A 26091-nucleotide genomic window follows, 5' to 3' on the forward strand; every position below is an offset into this window, starting at 1 on the left:
TCTCTAGCACATAAATTATTGGATAATTTGTACATGTCTTCTATATTTAACTGCTTAGAAATTGTCTGAAACCAAGAGTGTGAACAAGCAGTGATATCAAATCATGAAATAGTTGCTCTCTTCAAGCAAAAAGTAATAGACACCAAAACAATAGTGAGAGAGGGAGTAAGCTCAACACACCAAAACTGTTTGTGTGTGAGAGAGAGATTGTATTATTCATCTGTTTTCTTGGGTTAGAAAGAGTCAGAAATAAACACCAAAGAAGTAACAGATAACAGTGGGAATAGTCTAACTCACCTCAAACCATAGTCTAAGTGGCCAACAGCTGAACCTGAATTATGGTGGGGATTAAAATATTCACAGAAAGAACAAGTGGCAGATGAATGAATATAAAACTGGAGGAATTAAAGGACCATTAACAATTTCAAGACAAATGGCTGCAATGAGTCATGAATCTATGCTACAAACTAGATTATTAGCTAAAGCGTGCATTATAACTCAAACTCACAAAAACACAAATTGCAGCAACTATACTTTTCTCCCAACCCCAAAAAATGATGATGATTGGATATTCAATAACAGAAGCATTAGGGAAAGAAACTTTACGAAAAAAAGCCCTTTTGAGACATAAAAGAGGAAAAAATTTCCCTAATTGACAAAGACAATGTAGGCCACAAAAGGGACCCAAAAGAGCAACATACTTTAAAGTAAACCAAGTGAGAATGTCCTTTGGACAAGGCAAAAGGAACTGACGCTCCCAGGTGGTGCCTATAAAGGTTCCAATCTTGAGCTCTCCTTAGACAAAATTAGTACAAGTCTTGCACTGCAGAAGTCATTTACATTGTAAAACATTGGAGACAATGACAGGGTTTGGCTCATCATGTGGAGCATGCAAGTTCCTAAGGAGAAAATGCACGAGTGATTGTGTATTTGCTCCTTACTTTTCCTACGACCAAGCTTCAACCCATTTTGCAGCAGTGCATAAGATTTATGGAGCTAGTAACGTCTCCAAGCTATTGTCACATCTTCCAATCCAGAATAGAAGCGATGCTGCCACCACCATATCTTATGAAGCCTTGGCTCGCGTGCATGATCCTATTTATGGCTGTGTTGCTCATATCTATGCATTGCAGCAACAGGTTTCCCATGCTGTGACTCCACCACATGCTTTATCACACCATCATTTAGGAACCCCAATTCCCTACAGTTGGATTTCACGCATTCAGCAATTTGAAACCTTCGGATGAGATTTGATGGCTCATATTTTATCTAGGTAAACTATACCAAAAATCACGCATTACTTCTGAGCCGTCTAATCTTCATTCTAAGGTTTCAAATGCAACGTTTGCATAAATGTGTGGAAAAGTAACTGCTCTGAATCAGGTTCAATAACTTCTAGTTTCTAGTTTAATGGTTATGTCCTAATAGTTTTACACTTTCAACTAATCATAAATCACTATCATATGTTTCTTATCATAGTTATTTTAAAAGTCAACACCTTAGGATTAGATTAATGTGTTTCTTAACATAGTTATTTCAAAAGTGAATAATGTATACATATATAAGTCTTGTGTTTCGTATATAAACTCAAACTCTGTGCAGGTTGTGAACTTGCAAGAGGAGATAGATGCTCTTGGAAGCATAGTGGCAAATTCCACAGTTAGTGTTGTGAATTCTGGCACTGTCGAAGCACCAATGTACTCAGACAACGGAATACCTTATAATATTTTGCAGCATGATGCTACAAGGACACAGTATTTTCAAAATAATCTGGCTAACTTTCTTTCACAAGATGGAAGTGCCACAGTCTGCCAAAGTTTGGACTCACAGATGAATATAGAGCTTCCTAATGCACACGTGGAAGAACCTTCCTTTGGTGATTCCAACTCCAATCCGTTAGAACAGTTCCTATCTGGAATTGACCAAGAGGTCTTCGTGAATCATCCATGGTTCAAGCATAATGCAGACATAAAGGGCTCGGAATATTGAAAAAGCTGCGACTAGACTTTTGTGAACCGTACTTGGCACAATATGATTGCATGAAAATCAACTTTTGTGTGATGTATATTTTACAATATATAACAGGTAAGAGTATCAGATTAATGCTACTCCATCAATCATTTTGGATTAAAAAATATCAGAGTTAAATGGGTAACAAATCAACAGACTGAAAAGTGCAAATCCAGTTGTGAAATTTTGTAACTAAGATGATGATGGGAGAATCATTACTCTGATTGCAGGTATCTGGTTAAGATTATTGCTAAAGAAAAATCATTTTCTTCCCAAAAGCTGGAAACTTAAAAGTAAGTTATTATTTTAAACCATGACTCCAAACAACTAACAGCACATGTCATAATAACTAAACTCTACAGGCATACAATTCTTGTAATTAAATTTAAACTAGAAAAATAATTTTTTTAAGAATTTCAATATTCATAAAAATAAATAAGATAGCCAATAAGATTGTCCCACGTTGACCAGCTCTGCACTTAACTCGTCCCCCATCAAAAAATACAAGCTGATTTTTTTTCCTCAATCACCATAAAAGAATTGAAAAGAATTATAAATACAAATCTTAATGAAATTTCATTAATCATATTATTGAACTGAATTATTGAGTAATTTTTTCAAGAAGTCATACATCCATAAAGTCCTTCAAAATTATAAATAAACAAAACTACTAGAATACTAACATCAAGTTCAGTCAAAATAACACGAATATTTATTGAATTACAATTTGCATTTGTTATACTATAGCTTGGAGGTCTCACAACTGTTTTATCACATCAAATACGCATAATTTAGTTGTGTCTTTCATTTGTATTTATGGGTAAACAGTATGAAAATAAGTGTATAATTTTTAGGGATTGAAATTTTAAGTATGTAGGTTATGTGGGTTCATTCGTCTTATCTTATACTAAACTTGTACAAACTACGGATAATGCAGGATAAACCTAAGCGATAACAGATTAAAATAGCTAATTCTTCTTGTATTTTTTTATCGAACCACAGATTTGCTCGCACGGTACATTTCACATTATCATTTCTAATAACTAATGAGAAAGCCTAAGCAAAGATGAAATCATTATTAGTTCTAATAAAAATTAATTAATAATTTATTTGTGCCAAAGGCTTCTTAATTATTTTATTGTTTTTGTTAGTCTTACGATACCATTGTATCATTTAGTTAAAATATCCACTTATCCTTTTGTACAAAAGAAAACTCTAAGCCAACTTTTGGTGTAAGAGCATATCTAGAAATAAAAGTTGTGGATTTCCATAATCATAATTCCTAAAATAACTAAAATCTGGTTAATTTACCATAAATATTTTTTATAATATTCATTTTGTTGGATATCACACACATCGATTAGAGATGAGAACATTTCATTGTATATAAGTGGGTGCAAACCTCAACTCTATAAATTGGTTTTATGAGGTTGATTTAAGCTTAAAGTTCAGTTTGTAATATGTAAAAACTTTTTTTTTTCTTGGAGAAAGCAATATTCTCACCTTCTCTTTAAAAATGGTTTGGTGAGAAACATAATTTTTTTTAACGGTCATGTGAGAATCATATTTAATTAATAGCATTTCTAGAAAATATATTTTTTTAAGATTTTAAACTAGAAAACATGGGATTTTTATTCTAGTAAACTGAACGTCCAAATAAACAATCAAAAATCAAATTAAAAAAAAAAATCTCCAACAAGGAATTTCTCTCTACTAATATTTATGCCAAATTTTAGTACTTATAATTAGCATAATGCGGCTAACGAAGCTATAATATCACTATACAAAATTTCTGTGTCAAACTGCTAAAAAAATGACCAATCTAAAAACTTTGTAACGGTTTTTTATTATTAAGAAAAGAAAAGCTTTTTCTTTTATAGTGGTGCTACATCACCGTTAGTGTTAGTGATAGAATCCAAATTGTACAATTTTTTTATAAAACATAAAATTAAAATAGCTATTTGACCATATAAATAATTTAAACTTATTATTTGATCCAGAGTCTAAGTTTTCTATTCACTCTTTCTCACGTGAATAAGCCACTTTAATAGCCAAGTTGCTATCAGCTTCTAGTGTTACTTTAATTCTTTTCCCTAATACATTATCAATGACTTTTAATTTGTATATCATATATTCTATTCAACACTTTCATGTCAACGTCACTTATCAAACACCAAAAAGAATTACTAACAACAAACAAAACATTAAAAGGAAGTGTATGCATCTTCGTGTAATGGGTGAACTTTTTCTAGAATCGACTCTGATTAAAAAATTTAAAAACTTGTTTAATAAAAAAAATACTCGTGATGATACAACACATTTACTACTTTACTTTCAATGGAATATAATGGCATGAAAATTGTTAGTAAAAGGTTATGCAAAGCTACAACAACCATATTTTTCTTGGGCTCAAAAGTTTCGTGAAGAAGCCTATCTTCGGTAAAAAAGAAAAAGAAAAAGAAAAGTGAAGGAGTAAAAGAAAGAAAAAAAAATGGTGAGAAAATGAGTGAAAATAGAAGTTATTTAGTAAGAAAGAAATAAGAAGTGAAAAAGAAAAGAAAGGAAAAGATATAACATATAGAAACATTTATTAATATTATTACCATTTCTTGTTGATATTTTTATTTTGTTTAATTATTAAAATTTATTGTTATTATTTTTTAATTTTTTAGAATAAAATAAAATAAAAATTAGTTTTCTTAATTTTTTTAAATTACACTCATGAAAATAAAGTTCAAAAGATTGTCATAAGATAATTTTTTTTTTCAATAACAAAAAAAATTATAAAAAAGGAAATATTAAAATATTTCAATCCTTATATAAAAAAAAATGAAAACAAGCCCAATTTTGCCTAACATCCATCTGTTATAGTAAAAAAAACATAATCTGACGAGAATTAGCTCAACATTTGAATACAATTAATAAGACTTAAAACCCAATCGAAATAGTATTGTAACAAGTTTTTCTGATGAAACAGAAATGTTAGATTCATAAGATGTTTTTTTAATAAGGTTTAATAATTCCTAAAATATTCTTATTTATTAATTTTTTAATTGATGATAAAAAAATATAATAAGATAAAAAAATTGTACGAGGACTAAAGGGCAATGAAACTACCATACAACAAAATCCCAAATTAGGATAATTTAAAATCTGGCAAACCGAATCTATAACTGCAAAAATCTAATTTGCTAGTTGGGGATAAACAATGAAACTATAAGAATTCTTCATGAACAATGACAATGTTAGCTACTTTGTCAGCACACCTGTTTTCTTATGTGTTTTTTATTTTCTGAACACAACATCTCCAACAGTTATACATATATACCAACGCACCATTTTTAGCCACAGAAGTGTATTTCAATGGCACTGATGATGATGGCACCCACGAATTCTTCTCTAAAGGCAAACAGTATACCTAAAAAGGAAGTGAAGCTTCCTATATATTCTCAAGTGCTTGTCCGAAAAATAGCAACACAGTTTGCAGGGCCAGAGATCCCTCTACCATTTTATTACACCCACACTTCTAACATTCCTAACGTTAGGTGTGTTTTTGGGATGGATGTTTATGTTGAAATGTTTTACAGCAAATTCATGAATGTCATTCCCCAAACAAGTTCACTGCCATTTTGCACCAACTACCCCCTCATTTTCCACAGCACCCACATGTTGACGGAAGCTGCTTTTTCTGATATCAAGGATTTTAAAAATTCTTTTAGTTTTATAATTATTGACCTACTGTACGTCGAAAGCTAAACCGAAAGGTTATGTCGATAGGTTATATCGAAAGGTTAGGTCGAAAGGTTAAATAAATAAAAAATTAAATTAAATTAGTTACTGTAACAAAGTCCATAAAACAGACTCAAATATGCATGTGTGTGTTTAAAAATTATTAGGTGCAAAAAGAAAAGATTCAAACAGCTTCTAAGCCCAATAAGAAAGCCTTATAAATAGATGTTCAACCCAAAAGGTAAGTAGAGTGAATTTATTTGATAATTATACAAAACTGATTCTGACTTTGACATCAGAGCGTCTTGCAGGTACACACCCCCAGAGGAGACCGAGATCAAGAACAGAGAGACCTAGTTGATCCAACCCAGTTAAGTAAGTTTACCAATCATCTAAGCCCAATCTCAAGTGAAAGGAATAGTGGACCAAAAGCCCAACCCGAAAGAGGAGACCAAGAAGACGAGAAGTCAACACGTTTTAAAGAAAGGAGTTTTGTTTCTAAGCCCTTGTAAGAACATTTTGGCACCCACCGTGGGGCCGGGAAGCAAATTAATTAAAAAGTAACCTGAAATGAGTGGAAGAGGATAACAAATTGGAGAGCAAGGAGATAATCAAAATGTTATGTCGATGGAAATGTTAATGCAATTATAAAAAGAATTTGAAACGTTGAAAAAGAATAATGAAAGAGTGCACAACGATGAAAGTTTTCAAGTAACGGGGAAGAGGTTATGAGAAGCTTCTGGTACATTTGTCGAAATGTCTACTAGAAAACATCCATTTTCTGATACCATTGTAGAAACACCCACTTATTCCCAGTAGATTTTGTTGTAATGGATATTGAAGAAGATGCTGAAGTACCTTTGATATTGGGAAGACCATTCATGAAAACTGCCAAAGTTATAATTGATGTAGACAAAGGAAAATTAAAGGTTTGTGTTCAAGATGAAGAAGTAAGTTTCAATGTTTTTGAAGCAATGAAATATTCAAATGATCAAAAAGAGTGTTTCAGAGTGGATGTGATTGATGATATTTGTTTTGAAACTCAAAAAAATTGTTTAACAGTTGAACCTTTAATGGAAGTTATCATGGATAGTATTGAAGACATAGAGGAAGGGGAAAGAAAAGAAATACAGGACTGTGTTGAAGAGTTAGATAAGGCTAAAGAGATTCTTTATGATGCTAGTCAAAAGCAAGATCTAATCAAAGAAGAAATCTCTCAACCTCAAAAGATAGAATTGAAACAGTTACCAACTCATTTGAAATATGTTTTTCTGGCAAAAAATGGGGAGAAGCCAGTCATTCTCAGCAACTCTCTAACAGCAGAAGAAAAAGAGGAAGTAGTGAAAGTGTTAAAGTCAAATAAAGGAGCAATAGCATGGACTTTATATGATTTGAAAGGCATAAGTCCTTCTTATTGTATGCATAAAATTCACATGGAACAAGACTACAAACCTGTAACTCAACCTCAAAGACGCCTAAATCCTACTATGAAGGAAGTAGTAAAGAAAGAAGTTCAAAAACTGTTGGAAGCAGGGATGATTTATCCTATATCAGATAGTGCCTGGGTCAGTCCTGTGTAAGTAGTTCCAAAGAAAGGTAGCATGACAGTAATTCATAATGATAAAAATGAGTTAATTTCAACAAGAACAGTCACAGGTTGGAGGATGTGTATTGATTATAGAAAACTCAATCAAGCCACAAGAAAAGATCATTTCCCATTACCCTTCATGGATCAAATGCTGGAAAGATTGGCAGGCAAAGCTTATGACTGCTTTTTGGGTGGTTATTCAGGTTATAATTAAATTGTTGTAAATCCAGAAGATCAAGAAAAGACTGCTTTCACTTGTCCTTTTGGTATTTTTGCATATAGAAAAATGCCATTTGGATTGTGTAATGCTCCAGCAACTTTTCAAAGATGCATGTTTGCTATTTTTGCAGATCTTTTAGAAAAGGGAATTGAAGTTTTCATGGATGATTTTTCTGTTTATGGAACTACTTTTAGTTCTTGTTTGAAGAATTTAGATACCGTACTAAAACGGTGTGTGGAGACCAATCTTGTTCTCAATTGGGAAAAATGTCACTTTATGGTGAGAGAAGGTATAGTTTTAGGACACAAAATCTCTAGCAAAGGGATTGAGGTAGATAGAGCCAAAGTTGAAGTTATTGAAAAACTACCTCCACCAGTCAACATCAAAGGAATCAGAAGTTTTTTGGGACATGTTGGTTTTTACAGGAGATTCATCAAGGATTTTTCAAAGATTGCAAAACCTCTCTGCAATTTACTGAATAAGGACACTGCATTTAATTTTGATGAAAATTGTTTTATTGCTTTTAAGAATTTAAAAGAAAAACTCATTTCTGCACCCATAATCACTGCACCTAATTGGCTTTATCATTTTGAACTTATGTGTGATGCTAGTGATTATGCAGTAGGAGCAGTATTGGGGCAAAGAAAAGAGAATTTTTTTCATGTGATACACTATGCAAGTAAAGTCTTAAATGATGCTCAAAGTAATTATACAACTACTGAAAAAGAATTGCTTGCTATAGTGTATGCACTTGAAAAATTTAGATCTTACCTTATTGGTTCTAAAGTGATTGTTTTTACTGACCATGCTACAATTAGGTACTTGTTGACAAAATCAGATTCCAAGTCAAGATTAATAAGATGGATTCTTCTACTACAGGAATTTGATTTAGAAATAAAGGATAGAAAGGGCAGTGAAAACAATGTGGCAGATCACCTATCAAGACTTGCAAAGAGGAAGTAACTGCACTTGAATCAGAAGTGATAGATGAGTTTCCTGATGAAAAACTCCTTGCAATTCAAGAAAGGCCATGGTTTGCAGATTTGGCAAATTTTAAAGCTGCAGGGGTAGTTCCTGAAGATTTTGGATGGCATCAAAAGAAAAAGTTTTTCAAAGATGTTAATCACTATGTATGGGATGATCCTTATCTATTCAAAATTGGTGCAGATAATTTGATAAGGCGATGTGTTACAAGAAATGAAGCTAAAAATATTTTATGGCATTGTCACAATTCACCATATGGAGGTCATTTCAATGGACAAAGGACAGCAGCTAAAGTGTTACAATCTGGATTTTATTGGCCAACTCTGTTCAAAGATGCACATGAACATGTTCAGAAGTGTGATAGTTGTCAAAGAACTGGAGCTATTACAAGAAGGCATGAAATGCCATTGCAGAACATTCAAGAAATTGAAATATTTGATTGTTGGGGAATTGATTTTATAGGACCACTGCCATCATCATTCTCAAATGAATATATCTTACTAGCAGTTGAGTATGTCTCTAGATGGGTGGAAGCAGCTGCAACTCAGAAAGCTGATGCCAAAACTGTAATCAAATTTCTCAAAAGAGAAATATTTTCACCAGGTTTGGTACTCCTAGAGTTTTGATAAGTGATGGAGGTTCACATTTTTGTAATGCTCAACTTCAAAAGGTGTTAGAACATTATGGAGTTAGGCATAAAGTAGCAACAGCCTACCATCCTCAAACTAATGGTCAGGCAGAGGTTTCTAACAGGGAAATTAAGAAGATTTTGGAAAAAGCAGTATCTTCTTCCAGAAAGGATTGGTCTAACAAGCTTGAGGAAGCTCTCTGGGCTTATCAAACAGCATTTAAGACACCTACATCTCTGTCTCCATTCCAATTGATTTATGGTAAAGCATGTCATCTTCCAGTAGAACTGGAACACAAAGCATACTGGGCAATCAAGTTTCTAAACTTTGATCCTAAAGTTGCTGGAGAGAAGAGAAAAGTGCAACTTCATGAACTTGAAGAAATGAGATTCAATGCTTACCAATCTTCAAAACTTTATAAAGACCGAATCAAATTTTACCATGACAGAAAATTTTTGAAAAAAACTTTTGAACCAGGTCAATTGGTGTTGTTATTTAATTCCAGGTTGAGGCTTTTCCCTGGAAAACTCAAATCAAAATGGTCAGGACCATTCCAAGTCAAACAAGTAAAACCATATGGAGCAGTGGAATTGGAAGATCCTGTCTCAAAAAGAAATTGGGTGGTCAATGGACAAAGATTGAAGCATTATTTTGGTGGTGAAGTTGAAAGGCACACCACTATGATCCACTTCCATGATCCTTAAGTAAATCAGGCGTCAAGCTATATGACGTTAAACGAGCGCTTGCTGGGAGGCAACCTAGTGTTTTGATTTGAAATGTGTCTTTAATTTTTTTTTGATTTAGTAGTATGTTTTAATATTTGATGTCTTTAAAACCAGTTTGATATGTGAAATGGTCATGTAGGTTTGAAATGTTTGGTGAAATGAATAGATGGAAGAAAGCTTAGAAAGGTTTGAAACTTTTGGCAAAGACAAAATGAAAATTTTCAAAAAAATTTCATTGCATGGTAATTTTAGCTTAAGCTAGAACTTTTAGCCTAAGCTAGTTATGCAGAAAAAGAAGAAAAAAAATTTGTTTTGCAACTTTCGCTTGAGCTAAAAAGAGCTAGGTTGAGCTAAAACAAATCTGTTGCTCTCTGCCAAATTTTAGCCTGAGCTAAAATGGGCTAGCTTGAGCTAGAAAACTCTGTTGCTCTCTGCCAAATTTTAGCCTGAGCTAAAATGAGCTAGCTTGAGCTAGAGTAAATTTGTTGCTCTCTGCCAAACTTTAGCCTAAGCTAAAATGAGCTAGCTTGAGCTAAAGCAAATCTGTTGCTCTCTGCCAAATTTTAGCCTGAGCTAAAAAGAGCTAGCTTGAGCTAGAAAACTTTGTTGTTCTCTGCCAAACTTTAGCTTAAGCTAAAACGAGCTAGCTTGAGCTAGAGCAAATTTGTTGCTCTCTGCCCAATTTTAGCCTGAGCTAAGAAGCTCTAGCATAAGCTAGTGAGATTTCTAAAAAAAAAAAACTGCAGCATTTTATAAAAATCACATTTTGAAAATCCTGCAACCTAACTCAGTTTCAGAAGCACCCTCTGTTCTAAAAAAAATCTCAAAGCTTCCATCTACATAATCATTCTCAAACAAACATTTCATCTACATTGCCATTATCAAGGTAAGTAATTACTCATCTCCATAATCATTTTCATTGCCATTTCCATTCAACCAAACCCAGTCATGCATGTTTCTGCTTCCAGTTCACAATTTCGTTTTTAAATTGAAAGATTCAATCTTTTTGAAATTTCAATGTCTTGATGTTGAATAGGATTGTGGAATAGGATAATCAAAGTTAAGCACTGTCTTCCATGGATTAAATACCAAAAATTACTCATTCAATGCCATTCTATATCATGCTTACCAAGTGTTTGTTAAAATGTCAATCAAATAAAACACTTTGGTTTGAGAAATGCTTATTCTCACATGTGCAGAAAAATGAGTCACACCAAATCCACAACTGGTATTAAATAATTCGTCGTTGACACCCACTGAATTTGGTGATTATCTATCTTGGCATGGGGACATGCACAGTTTTTCAGGGGAGGCAAGAGAATTTGGAGTTGGGACTAGAGTTGAAGATACACCAGAAATGGCAGCTGGACCAACTGGAGCAGCAGCAGATGATGAACATTCAAACCAAGTTCAGAATGATGATGTTGGCACAGAGCGGAACAAAGTCATAAGAGGAGATTGATACTTCTCATGCACAATGAACAGAAAACTGGTTTTATCTTTTTGTTTAACTTTACTTTCAGTTTAATTTAGTAAGTTGATTTTAGCAGTTTAGCTTAATATTTCTTACTTTAGCTTTTGTTGATGGCAAGCTTAAGTTAGTATAGTGGTTGATGTTTGCATATTTTGTGAAGTGAAATCTTGTATATAGATAGATGATGGTATAAATTTTTGAAAAAAGAAATCAAACCATAGTTCTAAATTAGAACAACCAAATGGATTGATCGGGGATTTAATTTGAAAAGAATTTGTGGCTGGAACCATCACTCAAACTGAGAAAGGATAGTAATGTGTAAAAGTTGGAACAAGGTAAATAGTTGAAAGCAATGTTTGAGAACAAATGAGGAATTGAAATTAGCCAACCAAGTGAGAGTGTGAAACCTTTAAACAGTTTGAGAGACTTTCACTAGTGAAGAGTTAATTGAGGTTGCCTAATTTTCTAGTCAATTTGCATCACAAAATCAAATATGGAGATGATTGAGGCATGTTTAATAGAGTTGGAGGTGAGAAAACTCAGAACCAAACAGCTAACCTTTGCAATATATGATGAAATGTGCACAAATATAACCCTTTTTGAGCCAAATTTGTTTTATTGCACCCTAGCTTCTGATATACATATATTGTCCTACCTTGTGGTATGCTAACAAAAGGAGAGTATAGGTGCAATTCAAATTTCTATAATTAAAAGAATTGGGTTTAGTGTGGCTGCTGGGATTTTGAGAATGAAAGAAAAAAAAAACAAAAAAAAAGAGAAGAAAAAGAAAAAAAAGGGAATGACAAAATTATCCAAATTCTCATTCTCTTTTCTAAAAAAAAAAGCAAAGGGGATTACAAGAATATAAAAAGAAGCAATGTGAATGAATCTTATGGAAGGGATAATGGATAACACAATTAGAAAGTGAATTGCAAATATGCTAATCTTTTGTTAAGTGTGCATTTTGTTATCCTGGAAAAACCAAATTTTCTTTGTAACCCAGCCTCATTACAACCTGAAAAAGACCTCAAGATCTATGTTTGTGAAAGTGTTTGTAATCAACTGGAAATGAAGGGCAACCTTAAATTAACTTGGAATTTAGTGAAAAAAAAAAGAGGGAAAACACTCACCAGTAAGGAATGAAGAGAGAAATTCCTTAGTTTGATTCTCAGTGAAGAGTAACAATTGTTTACCTTGGAAATTGAATATATTATTATCCTGTCTTGGTTTGAATTGATAGGAAACACCATAATTTTTTGTTGAATTATCTTGTGCTCTTTCCATGAAGTTGTTCTGATATTAAACTATTGATTTGATTTCTAAGGATTTTGGGGAAGAATGAACTCATATTTTTTGGGATTCAATTACTTTGCTTGAGGACAAGCAAGATTCTAGGTTGGGGGGAATTTGATAAGTGCCAATGTGTAGTTTTTATGATTGAGAAAATTGAACACTTTGGAACTTAATTGTTGCTTAATGTAAGAAAATTACCCTAATATGAGAATTATTGAATCTGATTATATATTTTTTGAACCAAGAAACAAATGAATAAATTTAATCTCAATTTTTGTGTAAATTGCAGATGAATATGAAGCATTGAAAGAATGTATTCAAGCTGGTATTGAAAGAAAAAGAATTAAAAACTGAATTGGATCACAAGAAGATTTAGCTCAAGCTAGAGGATTTAGCTCAAGCTAAAACTGTCCAGAATTGATTAAAGGTGCAATAGAATTCTAGCCCAGGCTAGAATTGCTATCTTAAGCTAAAACTGTCCAGAGTTGATTAAAGGTGCAGTACTGATCTAGCTCAGGCTAGAATCGCTAGCTCAAGCTAAAAATGCACCGAAAGATCTAGCTCAAGCTAAAACGGGCTAGCTTGAGCTAAAGTTGATTATATAAATTCTGAAACATAACTCAAAACCAGTGTGGAAAACAGATTAGGTTTTTTAGAGAGAGACTAGTGAGAGAAAGAGAAGAAACCTCTGTTCTTAGGAGAAGAACTTGCTCAGATCAAGAATGAAGATTGGAGGAGCTGTCATGAGTGGCTAAGTTCTTTCTAACTTGGGATTGAATGTAATTTATCTTGATCAAATGTATTCTTGGTGATATATATATATATATATATATATATATATATATATATATATATATAAAATTCTCTTTTCTACTTGTTCTTGGTATTTTCGTTTTATGCTTATTGCTTGATTTTGTCTGATCAATAGAGTCTTGATTTTGATCCTTAAATTTAACTGGAAAGTACCTTTATGGATCTGAAATAAACGAAAATACTTGATAACTTGTAATGCTAGGAATAGATTCCAGGTTATTGATTGCATTATAATTCTGTTCCTAAAGCTGGATGATTTGTTAAATATCTGAGGAATCAGTGTTTGAGAAATTATCTTATGAATTTCATCTGTGAGGAATCTAGATGAATGACTTTAAATTAAGCATCAAGAATAAGTAGTTTTGAGTATTATATATTGTATTATTCAAAATACAGATGATTGAGATAAACGCAATCCAATCCCAAGTATCTTTCTCTATATTTGATAAGTTGTTTTGTTACATCCAGAATCAAACCCTAAATCTTTGAGTTCTTGTGAAATCTTTAATTTGGTTATGAACAAAGTCTCAAAATTATCTTCTATACTTGATGAGTTTTAAAACAGAACATCTTAATTAGAATTGTTCTTTGTGGGTTCGACATTCGTACTTTAAAGAGTACTATATTACAGTTGATTCGGTACACTTGCCGAGAAATATCAACAGCAACGAAAATTATTAAAATTAGGTATTTAGTGGTGGATGCATGCACTTCGTATAATGTTTTGTTGGGAAGGTCTTCTTTAAACAAATTTTGTAGCCACTGTATCAACACCACACTTGGCCATGAAATTTCCAACTGAAGGTGGTGATATAGCAACTATTTATGTTGATTAGAAATCTTCCCGAGAATGTTATGCGACAGGATTGAAAATGAAGAATCCGAGAATGAGGACAAACAAGGAAGAAAGCGGGAACATGGTGGCAATGATGGACTTATATTGAAGAATGAATGATGATGAGAAGTTGGAACTAAAAGAAGAAACAACACCTATTTAACCAGGAGAAGATGAAAAAAAATGTACGTATGTAGGTGGAAGCATGCCAATAAATTGGCAAATGAACTTTGCAACATTAAAAAAAAATAAAGATTTGTTTACATGGAAGGCAGTTGACATACCAAAAATAGATCGTGATGTCATTTCTTGTAAAAAGAGAAAGCACGTAAAAAGATGACAGTTTTAAAATAAAGTTAAAACCAAAATATAAACAAAATCCTAAACTTTGAAAAAATGCAAATATATATATATATAGAATATGCTTTAACAATAAGAGAAATTATAAAAATTAAATTACAAAATTGAAATAATATACAAATAACAAGTATATGTTTCTATTCTCTATTAGAGAAGGAGTGTTAGAAAAGAAAAGAAATTAATATTAAATTAGTGTTATTTTTTATAAAAAAAAAAAATTGGAGTAAGTGTAAAAAATTGAACTAGCAAGGTTGTTATTTCAAACAAAATTTATTCTTCTTTTTTCAAAAGATGATATAAAAGATTACACGAGTATCATCATATTTCTTTTTCTCCTTGTTTTTCCACACGGTCAAAGAAAAGAAAAGAGTATAAATTTAGTATTTTTTTTTCTCTCCACTTAACCACATCTTTCGTTCTATTTGATTTCAAACCTTAATTATTTGTGGGTGTCTTTTGGAAAAATGGAAATAATTAAAAAAAGTCTTTGTATAAAGAAATTCAAACTATAATCATTCTTTTATCTCTTCTCAACTACCCATTAGTCCCAGTCAACAATTGCTCTAAATTTAATATCACCCTTCACCATCAACACAGTCTCCATGTCAACCCAAACGTGTGTCTTTATGCCAAACAAAATTTATTGACTTAGTTTCTATTTAGTTTGATTTTGAAATCTCATATCTAAACTTTAGATGAGAAAAGTAAAAATCATTTTAAATATTTTTAATGTAAATGTATATTTAAGTTATGGGAAATATAAAATCATTTGATAAAATTGAAAAAATATAATAAATATCATTAAACACAACAACCATTTTTTTTTCTACCAACCATTGTCTCTTCGAATGTTTTTATCATCCACAACATAACAATTTGTTTTATCGAGTGATTAGGAGATTATTGATATTTGTACCACCCAGGTAGTCGGAAGTGATGACGTGGCAGCAAGCTATAATATAGGCGTGTTGAACGGGGTGCCTGGCAGGCAGAAGGGAAGGAAGTCGGGAGGCTCGCGTAGTCACCAGTCATTAAGTTGGCGTGCTCCGATCTCTAGCATACCTAAACCGGCGGTCACCAGGTTTGTGATGTAGTCGCCGGATGCGAACCCAGACGACCAAGTGATCAGAGATCGCCGAAAGGAGGACATCGCCGAAGGATCAGGAAAGCTTGTTCCAGGCTTTCGAAGCAGAGGATGAAGTCATCAGATGGTCATTCCCTAGCTAGCCAGAGGTTGAGGTCGGGGAACAGCTTACCCGGGCATGTACGATGAAGCAAGTGAAGTAGATCATGATGGCGGCCGGCGAGACACCCGTACTCGCCACGCAGAAGAGATCACGCTCCAAGGCAGTTATGCGCTGAGTTGCTTCCTGCATAAGTAACTTAGCCGAAAGCCTGAAGAGTAAGAGGTGACGCCCAAGTCAAGGATGCTCCAGATGGTGACACGTGTACAGCTGGATACGAGCCACGTGTCCAGATGTGTAACTGTCAGGAGAGAGAAAATGCACAGGTATATAAGGAATCCTAACGAACTTCTGAGGTACACGCGTTTTAGAATACTTCTTTACGCTTGCGAGAACTTGAGTACGCTGAGAGAGAATTTTGCACGGTTCCTGGAGTTCTTAGTTTCTCTTAGTATTTTGGTGGTTCAGTCGCTGACTTGGGCGTCGGAGCATGATCGGCTGCAGCGGCGCCGTTCTGTCTTTTGCAGGTTCTTGAGGTGAATCAAGGCGAAGGACGGAAGCTAGCACGGTGCAAAGTCGATCCAGATTCGACGAGGCAAGGCTCTTGCGTCCTGGTCAACAGGCAGGATCAATATTGAATTGAAAAGTCAGAGAAATTATGTTACTTAAGTGGGATGTATAATTAGATACAGGACTAATATTTGCATTGCTAATATATAATTTACTCTTTTGTTTGACATTTTGTAAGGAAGATAAAGACTTTGTTGGGGGTTAATATAGGTGCAAGTTTGTTATATGAGTTGTTTATGTTGCTGAAAGAAGTTGTGTTGGACTATTAGAAGTAGTTTGTTGTAATAGGGTTGATGTATCCTTAAATATTTTGGAAAATTCTCTCTGTACCTTCATACTTTCTCCATGTACCTCCGTTTTTTTTTAATTTTCAACAATACCCTTCTGAGTATAGTGGAGAGTGTAATGTCTTCTTCTTCATTCTCAAACGAAGGTAAATGTTGGTGGTTGAAGTAAGTTTTGTGGTGTTTTTACTGATGGTGATTATGTTTTTGTTCGCTTATCTTTTTCATTCTTTTGGAAGCCACAAAACCTAAAAAAAGAAAACTAGCTATGTGCAAAAATGAAGTATAAAACTAACCAAAAGTATTTTCGAAACTTCAAATATAACGAATTTTCTCGTCAACCCTCTCATAAACTCAAATGATGGAACTGAATGGAGGTGTTGTGGTTAGAAGAGAGTTATAGAGGTATTGTGATACAACTAAGGTTATTTAAAAATGTGTTGTTGTGATTCATTTAGGATTATTTAAAAATTTAAAAAGGTTAAAACCTACTTTTCAAAAATTAATACAAAGGTGTATGGGAAAGATATGGAAGTGGAGAGAGAATTTACCAATATTTTTATTTATTCATTATTTGTTTGCCAAATAAACAACAATTGTTATAAACTAAGAATTTATTAGTTACAGCCTACAAGCCTTTATGAATTTTCTCTTAAGAAAGTTCAGTTCCACTCTCCATGTCACCAGTTTCACTACACTTCACCTTCTCAAATGCTTCATCTAATTAGAATTTGCCCATTTGACAGTAAATTTGTTTGTCATTTTTCTCCTAGATGAATAAATTGGAGTGGCAACAATATCTAGCACAACACAAAATATAGACAGCAAGACAATAGCCAAAATAGCACATAGCAGAATAATTCAGTGGACCAAAGATGCATATATGTTTTTTATCTGTTGACTCCACACCCAAACCGAGACACAACATTTCACAAGTGTTGGGGTAAAAAATACTCTGAAAACCACTCACACTTCAATGGAAGACAGCTAAAAATTCAACTATATGTTTTATGTTAAATAAATAAAATAAAAATATTAAATTAATAAATAAAATAAAACTAATTAAATTTTAATGATTTTTAATATGCTTTTATTTTAAAATATTACTTTTTTATTTATTAAGGTTTTATAATAATTTTTGTTTTAATTTAGAATATATTTTAACTTTAATTTATATTTTTAAAAATTTATTAAATATATTATATTTTTTATTAGATATATGTTTATACTTATTATATTAAATATATATTATTTTATATTTATATAATATAAATAATATTATATAAAACAAATAAAAATATTAATAATAAATTTATAAGATAACAATAATAATAAGATAATTAAAATAATTATAAATAATAAAAAATATAATTTTCTATCACATCATTCACAAATTTTCATAAACTTTCTCTTCACTTTCCATCCTATTCCTCTTAATCCAAACAATCTCTTTTTTCACATTTTCTTCTCAAATATATTTTCTCAAATTATCTTCCTAATCCAAACAAAGCACAAAAAGAGAAGGTAGAAAAATAAAAAAAATGATAATTTTGTAAAAAAAATGATGGTTATATAAAAATAAAAACTGAATAACGAATTTTTTTATTTATATACATTTTTTATTTTAATAATAAAATATTTAATTATAATTATATCTTTTATATTCTAAAGTTATTTTATAGTTTCTTAATCCAAATAATCTCATTTTTATAATTTTTTTTTCTTCTTTTCCAATCCTTCATGTCCTTGATCCAGATAACTCATCTTCTACCTTTTTTTTTTTTGTCTTCTTTTCCACTCCCTCATATCCATTTTTGAATACCAAACAAAGCATTATGGAAAGAATGGTGGAGTCTAGGACGGAAATATGACCAGGTAAGTAACATACAAATTTACCACTCGGTAAACAAAGAAGCCTGAAAACTATTTTATATAAGGGGTAAAAGTACTTTCTTTTTTAAAACTTGTCTAGTGATAAATCCCATTCAAATGTCATTTGGTTTATAAGATCCACATTTTATAATTTATTTGTATTAAATTTTACAACTATTAAAAGTTTAATTATTTCTTAAAGTATCATACTAATTAAAGTTAAGATCTTCCTTATATCCTCTCCTATTTCAATTAGAGTTTTTTTATAAGATTTAAATCTTAAATTATCATGTTTCAATTATTAGAACTTAAATTTTAAGACAGTGTGCTCTTAGTATTACAAGCTATCTTGATGTTTTCAAATTTTGACGTTCGAAACCTGCCATAACTCATCGATCGATGTTACGACTCTAATTAATTTTACCATAAATGAACTGCAATTACTTTTGACCTTTCGTACCATCAAAAGTGACTTTATGCGAGTTTTGCGGGTGCATCATTAAATTTTCAAAAACAAAACATTTGCATCGTTGAAGAAGTCCTTGCACACCTACTTGGGTAAACAAAATACATGTTCATTCCATCATTAACAAACTAATCCTCGTCAGTGCTCATTTACTAAAATCTTCATCTCCATAATTACCAACACAAAAAGTTCATCGCCGGTGTTAAAAAGAGTACAAAATTGGCTTACAATCAAATACAAATTCTTAACAGAAACATACTTTTTCTGGTCTTCTCTTTATGGTAATGAAATAAGTTACCTAGTTTCACTTGTAGGAATTCGTGTCAACTTTTGGTGGAGACAAAAAAGCTCCAATTGTAGAAATGAAAGTTACAAATGCCTTTATGTAGCAAAATAAATCTTTCATCGTCCTAATTCCTAAATCAAGCAACATTTCATTGTCAAAGGAGTATATATCTCCAATATTAATTGTTCACACACAAACCTAAAATGGTTTGAGTATTGTAATATTCATAGGTTCTATGGAAGAACATCTACCTTACATGCACACAACACACATGCACGTGATTACAGGTTACGTCATTAGACAGGCTTAAATAGTCACCTGAATTATTAGATTCTCACTAATCTCAAGACCACAGGAGGGGTGTAGAAACACTTTTGTTTTTTCTTCTTTCTTCTCCCTTTTCCCAACTACTGTCATAAACTACAAGGCTGCTCCATTCTAAAGCTAGTAGACAAATTTCAAACCACTACGAGAAAATTTGATAGTGATAATTATGTTTAAAACACTTTTTAATCCTTCTATAACACAGAATTCTTCTCATTTTGATCTCTTAACAGACAAAATATATATTTTACTTTAGGTGTAAAATTATTACCATGTTATGTAATAAGAGAGACTTGTCTAAAAGCTCTACAATTATATAGATAAGTTTTCGACCATACTGTTGTAAAATGCATAGCAGCAACTAAATCATACGAAAATTTCCCTCCCGGTTCCAACATTTTCCAATACAAAGAAGAGGGGTTTAGAGCGTCTAAAAAATGACTTTTGTTGACTTAAGCTTTGGCTCTCTCTACGTTGGCCTAAAGGAAATGAAGAGGAACTATCGAAAAAAAAATAGTGGAGAGTCCCTTCATTTCACCACCCTCAATCTAATGACTAACAAAAGATATAGCAGACACACTTATTCTGTTCTCCTCCATTCTGCCTACATTAGGCTTTTTCTTCTATTTTTGCCTACTGCTAGATTAGTCCAAACTTATGCAAACAAGTAATGATATAAGAAGCAACAAATTGTATCCAGAATGTGGTATTTCCAAATACTTTCACCTTCTCATGAACTTCAATCATAAGCTAACATACCACCCCCCCCCCCCTTGCCCTATTTCCCTATGGTCATTCAAGGTGGCAAACACAACATTTCATAGAAAAAAGTTCTCACACCCCAAAATGCCCCAACCCCACATGGGAGGTAATGTATAAAGTAAAAGATGGAACTTCTACTTCTGAACATCCACTCGCTTAAGAACAACTAAATCAAATCGCAAATCTCAATTCTTACAGATACTAGACCTAAGATACAGCAACATTTCGTGGTTTCAGTTTCAGTTATTCACCAACCCCTCTAAAAACCTAAACTTTATTCACTAACTAAAATCTGTCCCGTCCCAGTGGAAAAATGATAGAAAAGAAAAGAAAAAGTAACAAGGCTTCCCTTGTAGTACAAAATGCCCGATTACAGCAAGACAGAGAGGACATGGGAAGTACGATAGCGATTATACCTGAGAGAAAACAAGAACAGACCTGGGTCCAGCACATATTAACACGTATTCTCCGTACACATCTTTCAAAAATTCAATACTAGAGTACGATGCTGAAGTGCAATACAAACCAACCCAACCCAACTAAGCCGGTAGTAACAACAAAAATTGTCTATCATTCATTGAATAGTCATCCAAATAAACTCTTCCAGAACCAAATTAAATAGGTAGATTGAACAAAAGAGACAACAACAACAACAAAGACAGAGGAACACGTTTAGGGTAGAAAGTAAAAGAAAATGAAACAGATCGATTATTAAAACGCTTATCCTAACCTGGCTTGAACAAAGAAAGCTTCGGATCACACTGCGCATATATATAAGTCAGCAAGATGAACGGTGAAAAGTAAACAAGGGTTTCATTTCAATAATTAGAAGGTGGAGGAGGAGGGCGAGGTTGAGGTGGAGGACCCCAGAACACGTCACCACTGTTGGGTACCAAATTATACACCGGCATTGGAACTTGTGGCTGTTGATCACCCTGAGAAGGTGGTGGTGTTCCACCCCCACCACCTTCATTCACCTCTTGCATGTCCTCTTCGCCTTGTTCCTCCTCCAGGGGCAGCCTCTCGTAGGTAGCATTAGCGAAGGTGGCAGCCACCACCATCACAGGTCCCGAGGCGATCAGGGGGCCCACCACGCTTCCGCCGACGACCTGCCCCTGCCCGCCGGCGAGGTACACGGTTATCCCGGTGGCCTCCGGCGGTGAAGGCGCCGGCAGAAACGCGCCGGAGAGGGAGAGAATCTCGAACCTTCCCTGCAGCGTGATGACGCCGCCGGGCGCGGCGGGCTGGCGCAGCGTGACGTTGGTGACGACGCCGTTGCCGCTGAGCACAGACACGCCGCGGTGGCGGCGCGTGGCGAAGGTGGCAATGCACTCCGCCACGTCGCTTCCGCCGCTGATTTCGAGGATGTGGCTGCGCAGCGCGTTAGGGCTCTCCTTCGTTATCACCACCGGCGGCTTTGGCTTGTTCTTGGACCCCGGCGGCCTGCCCCTCGGCCGTCGCCCGCTGCTAAGGTTCTGCTCGTCGCCGTCGTTGTTGTTTGCGGGGTTGTCGTCATCCTCCCCAGCGTTGACGTTGGTGTTACTGTTGCCGCTGTTGGTCGGAGTGGCGTTGTTAGCGTTGTCGCCGTTTTCTAGGTCTCTCGGCTGAAGCGGTGAGTTGGGCTCATTGGGTCTCACCGCCACGTTCCCGGTCCACCAACGGTTGGCCATCTAGAATCTTCCTTCCCACTATGAGCAAAACTACGAGACAGTATTCAGATCTATGTGTGCCCAAACACAAAAGATTTGGTTTTGGTTTTGGTTTAGCAGTGAGGAAGTATATACGAGTTCCAACTCACATCCACGTAATATGACAGAAGAGAAAGTTCCCTAGGAAGCGTTTAGAATGATGCAATCTGAGTTGTGGTGGTGATAGGTAGCTAGCTAGCTAGGTGTTTGAGTAAATGCTTTGAGTTGGTTCAAAGTTCAAAGTTGAAAGTCCAAAGGGAAACGGACGATAGATATTAAGTAGATAAGGGTGAGATTTGAAGCGTTTTGTGATGACTTTCCCTGAATTGGTTTGCGATTTTCTGCAAAAGTTTCCTTTTCTGTCTCCCGGGGAAGCGGTTCAAAGTTTTCTACCTGCTTCTCCTCTGCCAACTAAACCAACAGGATCACACCAACTTCTGCTTATATCTGATTTCAATTTCAACAACGATGGCTTCAACTCCCTCACAGTAACCAAACCAATCTTATGTTTCCAAAAGAACACTCCTTAGTCACACTATAATTCTATCTAAACAATATTATTCTATAATAATTATTATATATTAACCGTTTTCAGTCATAATAAATGATAAATTATTAAATAAAATAAAATTACACAATTTAATAGAAAACTCGGCTCATTAACAAAATAGGAAATCAAATTCACTTATTATAACAAGAAAATCATTAATATAACTAAGCCATATATATGTATTTATTCAAATAAGTACCTAAATGAAAGTTAATAAATAAATTACCAGAAATATCTTATAGTAATTAAAAACTATTCTAAATTTTAAAAAAATATTATTTTATAGAATTATTTAGTTGGTTATATTCTTTTACTTTATAAACATATTTTCAATAAAAAGAAACAAACTTATCTTTCTTACTTTTTCATTATTGATAAATTCTAAACTATTTTTCTATTTTATTTCCGTTAAACCCCGCAAATTGATTATGGAAGCCCGTTACACGGTGGCGGAGTTGCAGGGTTTAGTTCAGGAAAAGTTAAACAGCAGTAGAAATAGAAAAGGGAAAAAAAATTGAAGAAACTGTTGAGAAAAGGTGAGATAACAGTAGCATCTACAATAGTAGTGTTTTTAACGAGATATTTTATCAATAAAAAAATATTTCGATATAAATTTTACAGTTTTAAAATTAAAAAAAAAACATATTTAACTACTTCAAAACTAAAATAATATATTTGCTAGTATCAACCCTTAACAAAACTCTTTGAAAATGCTATATATAACGGATTCTCATCCATTCAATTTAGTTTGCTAAACAACAAATCAATATCTCTAATTAAGTTTTAGCAATTATAACGGTTAGATTAATAAGCACAGCGTAATAGAGTAGGAAAAGAAAAGAAAAGAAAAAAAAACTAAAAGAAAATTATCTTTTATTTTTTATATTTGGTACTTTAAATAGATGATGAGAAGAAAATGGAAAGACTCGAGTAACTCGTGGGCGTGTGGGGGTTGACTGAAAAGAGTTAGAGTAAGTGTGAACTGTGGAGGGATTGCGTGTCGTCTTCCAAAAATAGTACAATTTAATTAAATTATTTTCACTTAGTAAATATTTTTTAAATAAATGAATATTCAAAATTTATTTCTTTTATATGTTTTTACTTACCTTTAGTAAATATATATTCAGACTTTTATTAAAAACCATCTCAGTCTACTAAAAGTTATGATACCATCATTCTAATTCACGACATTTTTTGGTGATTTAAATATATTTTTAGTATGTATAGAATAAGTGAAATTTAATTTTGGTCTCACTGAAACTTTATTTTATCTTATGTCTTACTTTTGGATGTCAAATATTACGTGACGTGGGACAATTAATTATTAATGTGTTGAATATTTTATACCTTTAAAAAATAATATTTATAAAATAAATACTAGTTATCTATCTTAAAATAAATCATGTGGAATATTTGTTCTTTAAATAGGTCAACACGTTAAATAACCTTTGAATATTGTGGGTGTAAACGAAAATAAAACGTGTTTGACCTTAGGTTATATTTCTTGCAGATAAAAAAAAAGTTATATAAAACACTGTTAGAGAAAACATCAAAATTATTTAAAACAACCACTTCAAATAGTTTAGAACTTATGTATGTATATATACTCAATATCGAGATAGATATCGATTAATTAAATATTAATAAAATTATATAAAAAAAAATTGTGAGTTAGTTATTATAAATAAGAGAATAACATATTTAATTATTTTCTAATAGATTTTTATTGTTTTATTCGTCTTTACTTTGTTATTTGAGGGTAAAAGTCCATATTAATATTATTTTTTTTTATTAATTTGAATATTAATTGGTCTTATTCACCTGCACCTTCATTTGATATTTAGATTATTTTATTTAAAATTTATTTTCATATATTCCATAATTTCATATTGTGATCTAACGTAATAACAACTTTTTTGAATTATTAATGTTTGGTCTAAACTTGTTTCTATTTTGCTTCGTAATTCGTTTACTGTTAAGATTAATGATTATTAAATACTTCGTAATTAATTAAATATTTATTTTAATTATGAAAAAAATTAAATTTAAGATTACTCATACTATCGCAATAATTTATTTTTATTTTTTTATAAAATCTTTTCGTTAGACTATAACAATAACTTCTATATCTCTTTTTATATAGTTTAAATACAAAGTAACTACGAATCTTAAAATAAACATGTTATTTAAAAGTAGGATTTGAATTTTTTAATTGAATTTTTAGTATTATCCTTTTGTTATATGTTTAAAATATATTAACTCCAATATATTATATTTCTTTTAATATATTAAAATAATGTATTTTAAAGCCACAATAAAAGAAATTCAAGCTGAAAATTTAAACTAAATAACCTTTAACGTTGATAAGTATAGATATATGTTCAATTAGTAAAAAGGCTTTGCCATTAAAGATACTATTTGCTTGATGAGATTTTAATACCTTATAAAGAGGGAAGAAAATCTTATGTGTGTGTTTTAATTTCTTCATCATCATTATTATTATTATTATTATTATTATTATTATTATTATTATTATTATTATTATTATTATTATTATTAAAAATAATATAATAATAATAAAATAATTACTAAATAAGTGTGATCTAAAAAATTTATACGAAAATAAAATTTCACTCAATCTTATAATATTATTTATAAAATAAGATTTGTATTTATTTATATATATGTTATGAAATTATAAAATTTTAATATACATAATCGATCAATTATTATAAAATATACTTAATTATTGTGAAATATGCTTATATATTTATATTTATATTGTTTCTACTAGGAAGATGGTACCTAGAAAACTATTGAAGTCTTCGTCTTCCTCCTTTAGTCGGGTAGGTTGTTAGGTGCTTGGATGACCTTCTCGCCTTCGTGTTTCCTTTTTGGCTCTCGGTCTCAAGTAAATACCGAATGAGAGTACCTGTAGAAGGCGACACTCAGGTAGGTGCACAGTAATAAATTACGTACCTCTTTTCTTGGAATGTATGTTATTTATATTATTTTAATAGGCTTATATTATTGGGTCTGATTAATGAAATTGATCACACTTATGGATGTATTACCTAATCTTTAATGACATATTAACTTCATTAACCTTGGTTTGAGCATTAATAAATGTATGTGTCGGTCGACCGGACCGTTCATGGTGGTTTCCCTCGTCTCGACCAAGTTTCCATGATCTCAATCAGGTTTTTCTAATCTCGATCAGGGTGACCGAATATCGGTCTCGCCATACCAATACAAATATATAGTCAATTTAAGATTAAAAAAATATTAAATTTATCTTTTGTAATAAACATTCATCGATGACATGTTACTTGTAATAAAAAGGTGTATGAGCAGTGATTTATAATGGATTTTGTGAATTCACGTGCTTGTTTGAACAGGAATACTTGTTGGGTTGAAGAGGAACTTGTCAGAAATCTGGGTCCAT

The 26091-nt window shown here is 32.5% G+C and overlaps 2 protein-coding genes across 2 annotated transcripts; one reads left to right on the forward strand and one right to left on the reverse strand.

Moving 5' to 3' along the window:
* Positions 1–860: 860 nt before the first annotated feature.
* LOC137827057 (LOB domain-containing protein 33-like) lies at positions 861–2014 on the forward strand. Its single transcript, XM_068633265.1, has 2 exons — positions 861–1139; positions 1603–2014. The coding sequence occupies exons 1-2, from the start codon at positions 861–863 to the stop codon at positions 1987–1989; spliced, it is 666 nt and encodes a 221-aa protein (XP_068489366.1). The 3' UTR covers positions 1990–2014.
* An 18945-nt stretch (positions 2015–20959) lies between these two features.
* LOC137825747 (AT-hook motif nuclear-localized protein 15-like) lies at positions 20960–22639 on the reverse strand. The gene has a single exon (XM_068631503.1). The coding sequence runs from the start codon at positions 22076–22078 to the stop codon at positions 21227–21229; it is 852 nt and encodes a 283-aa protein (XP_068487604.1). The 5' UTR covers positions 22079–22639; the 3' UTR covers positions 20960–21226.
* Positions 22640–26091: the final 3452 nt, after the last annotated feature.

This window comes from Phaseolus vulgaris, chromosome 8 (assembly GCF_000499845.2).
Source record: "Phaseolus vulgaris cultivar G19833 chromosome 8, P. vulgaris v2.0, whole genome shotgun sequence".
NCBI classification, from domain to species: Eukaryota; Viridiplantae; Streptophyta; class Magnoliopsida; order Fabales; family Fabaceae; genus Phaseolus; species Phaseolus vulgaris.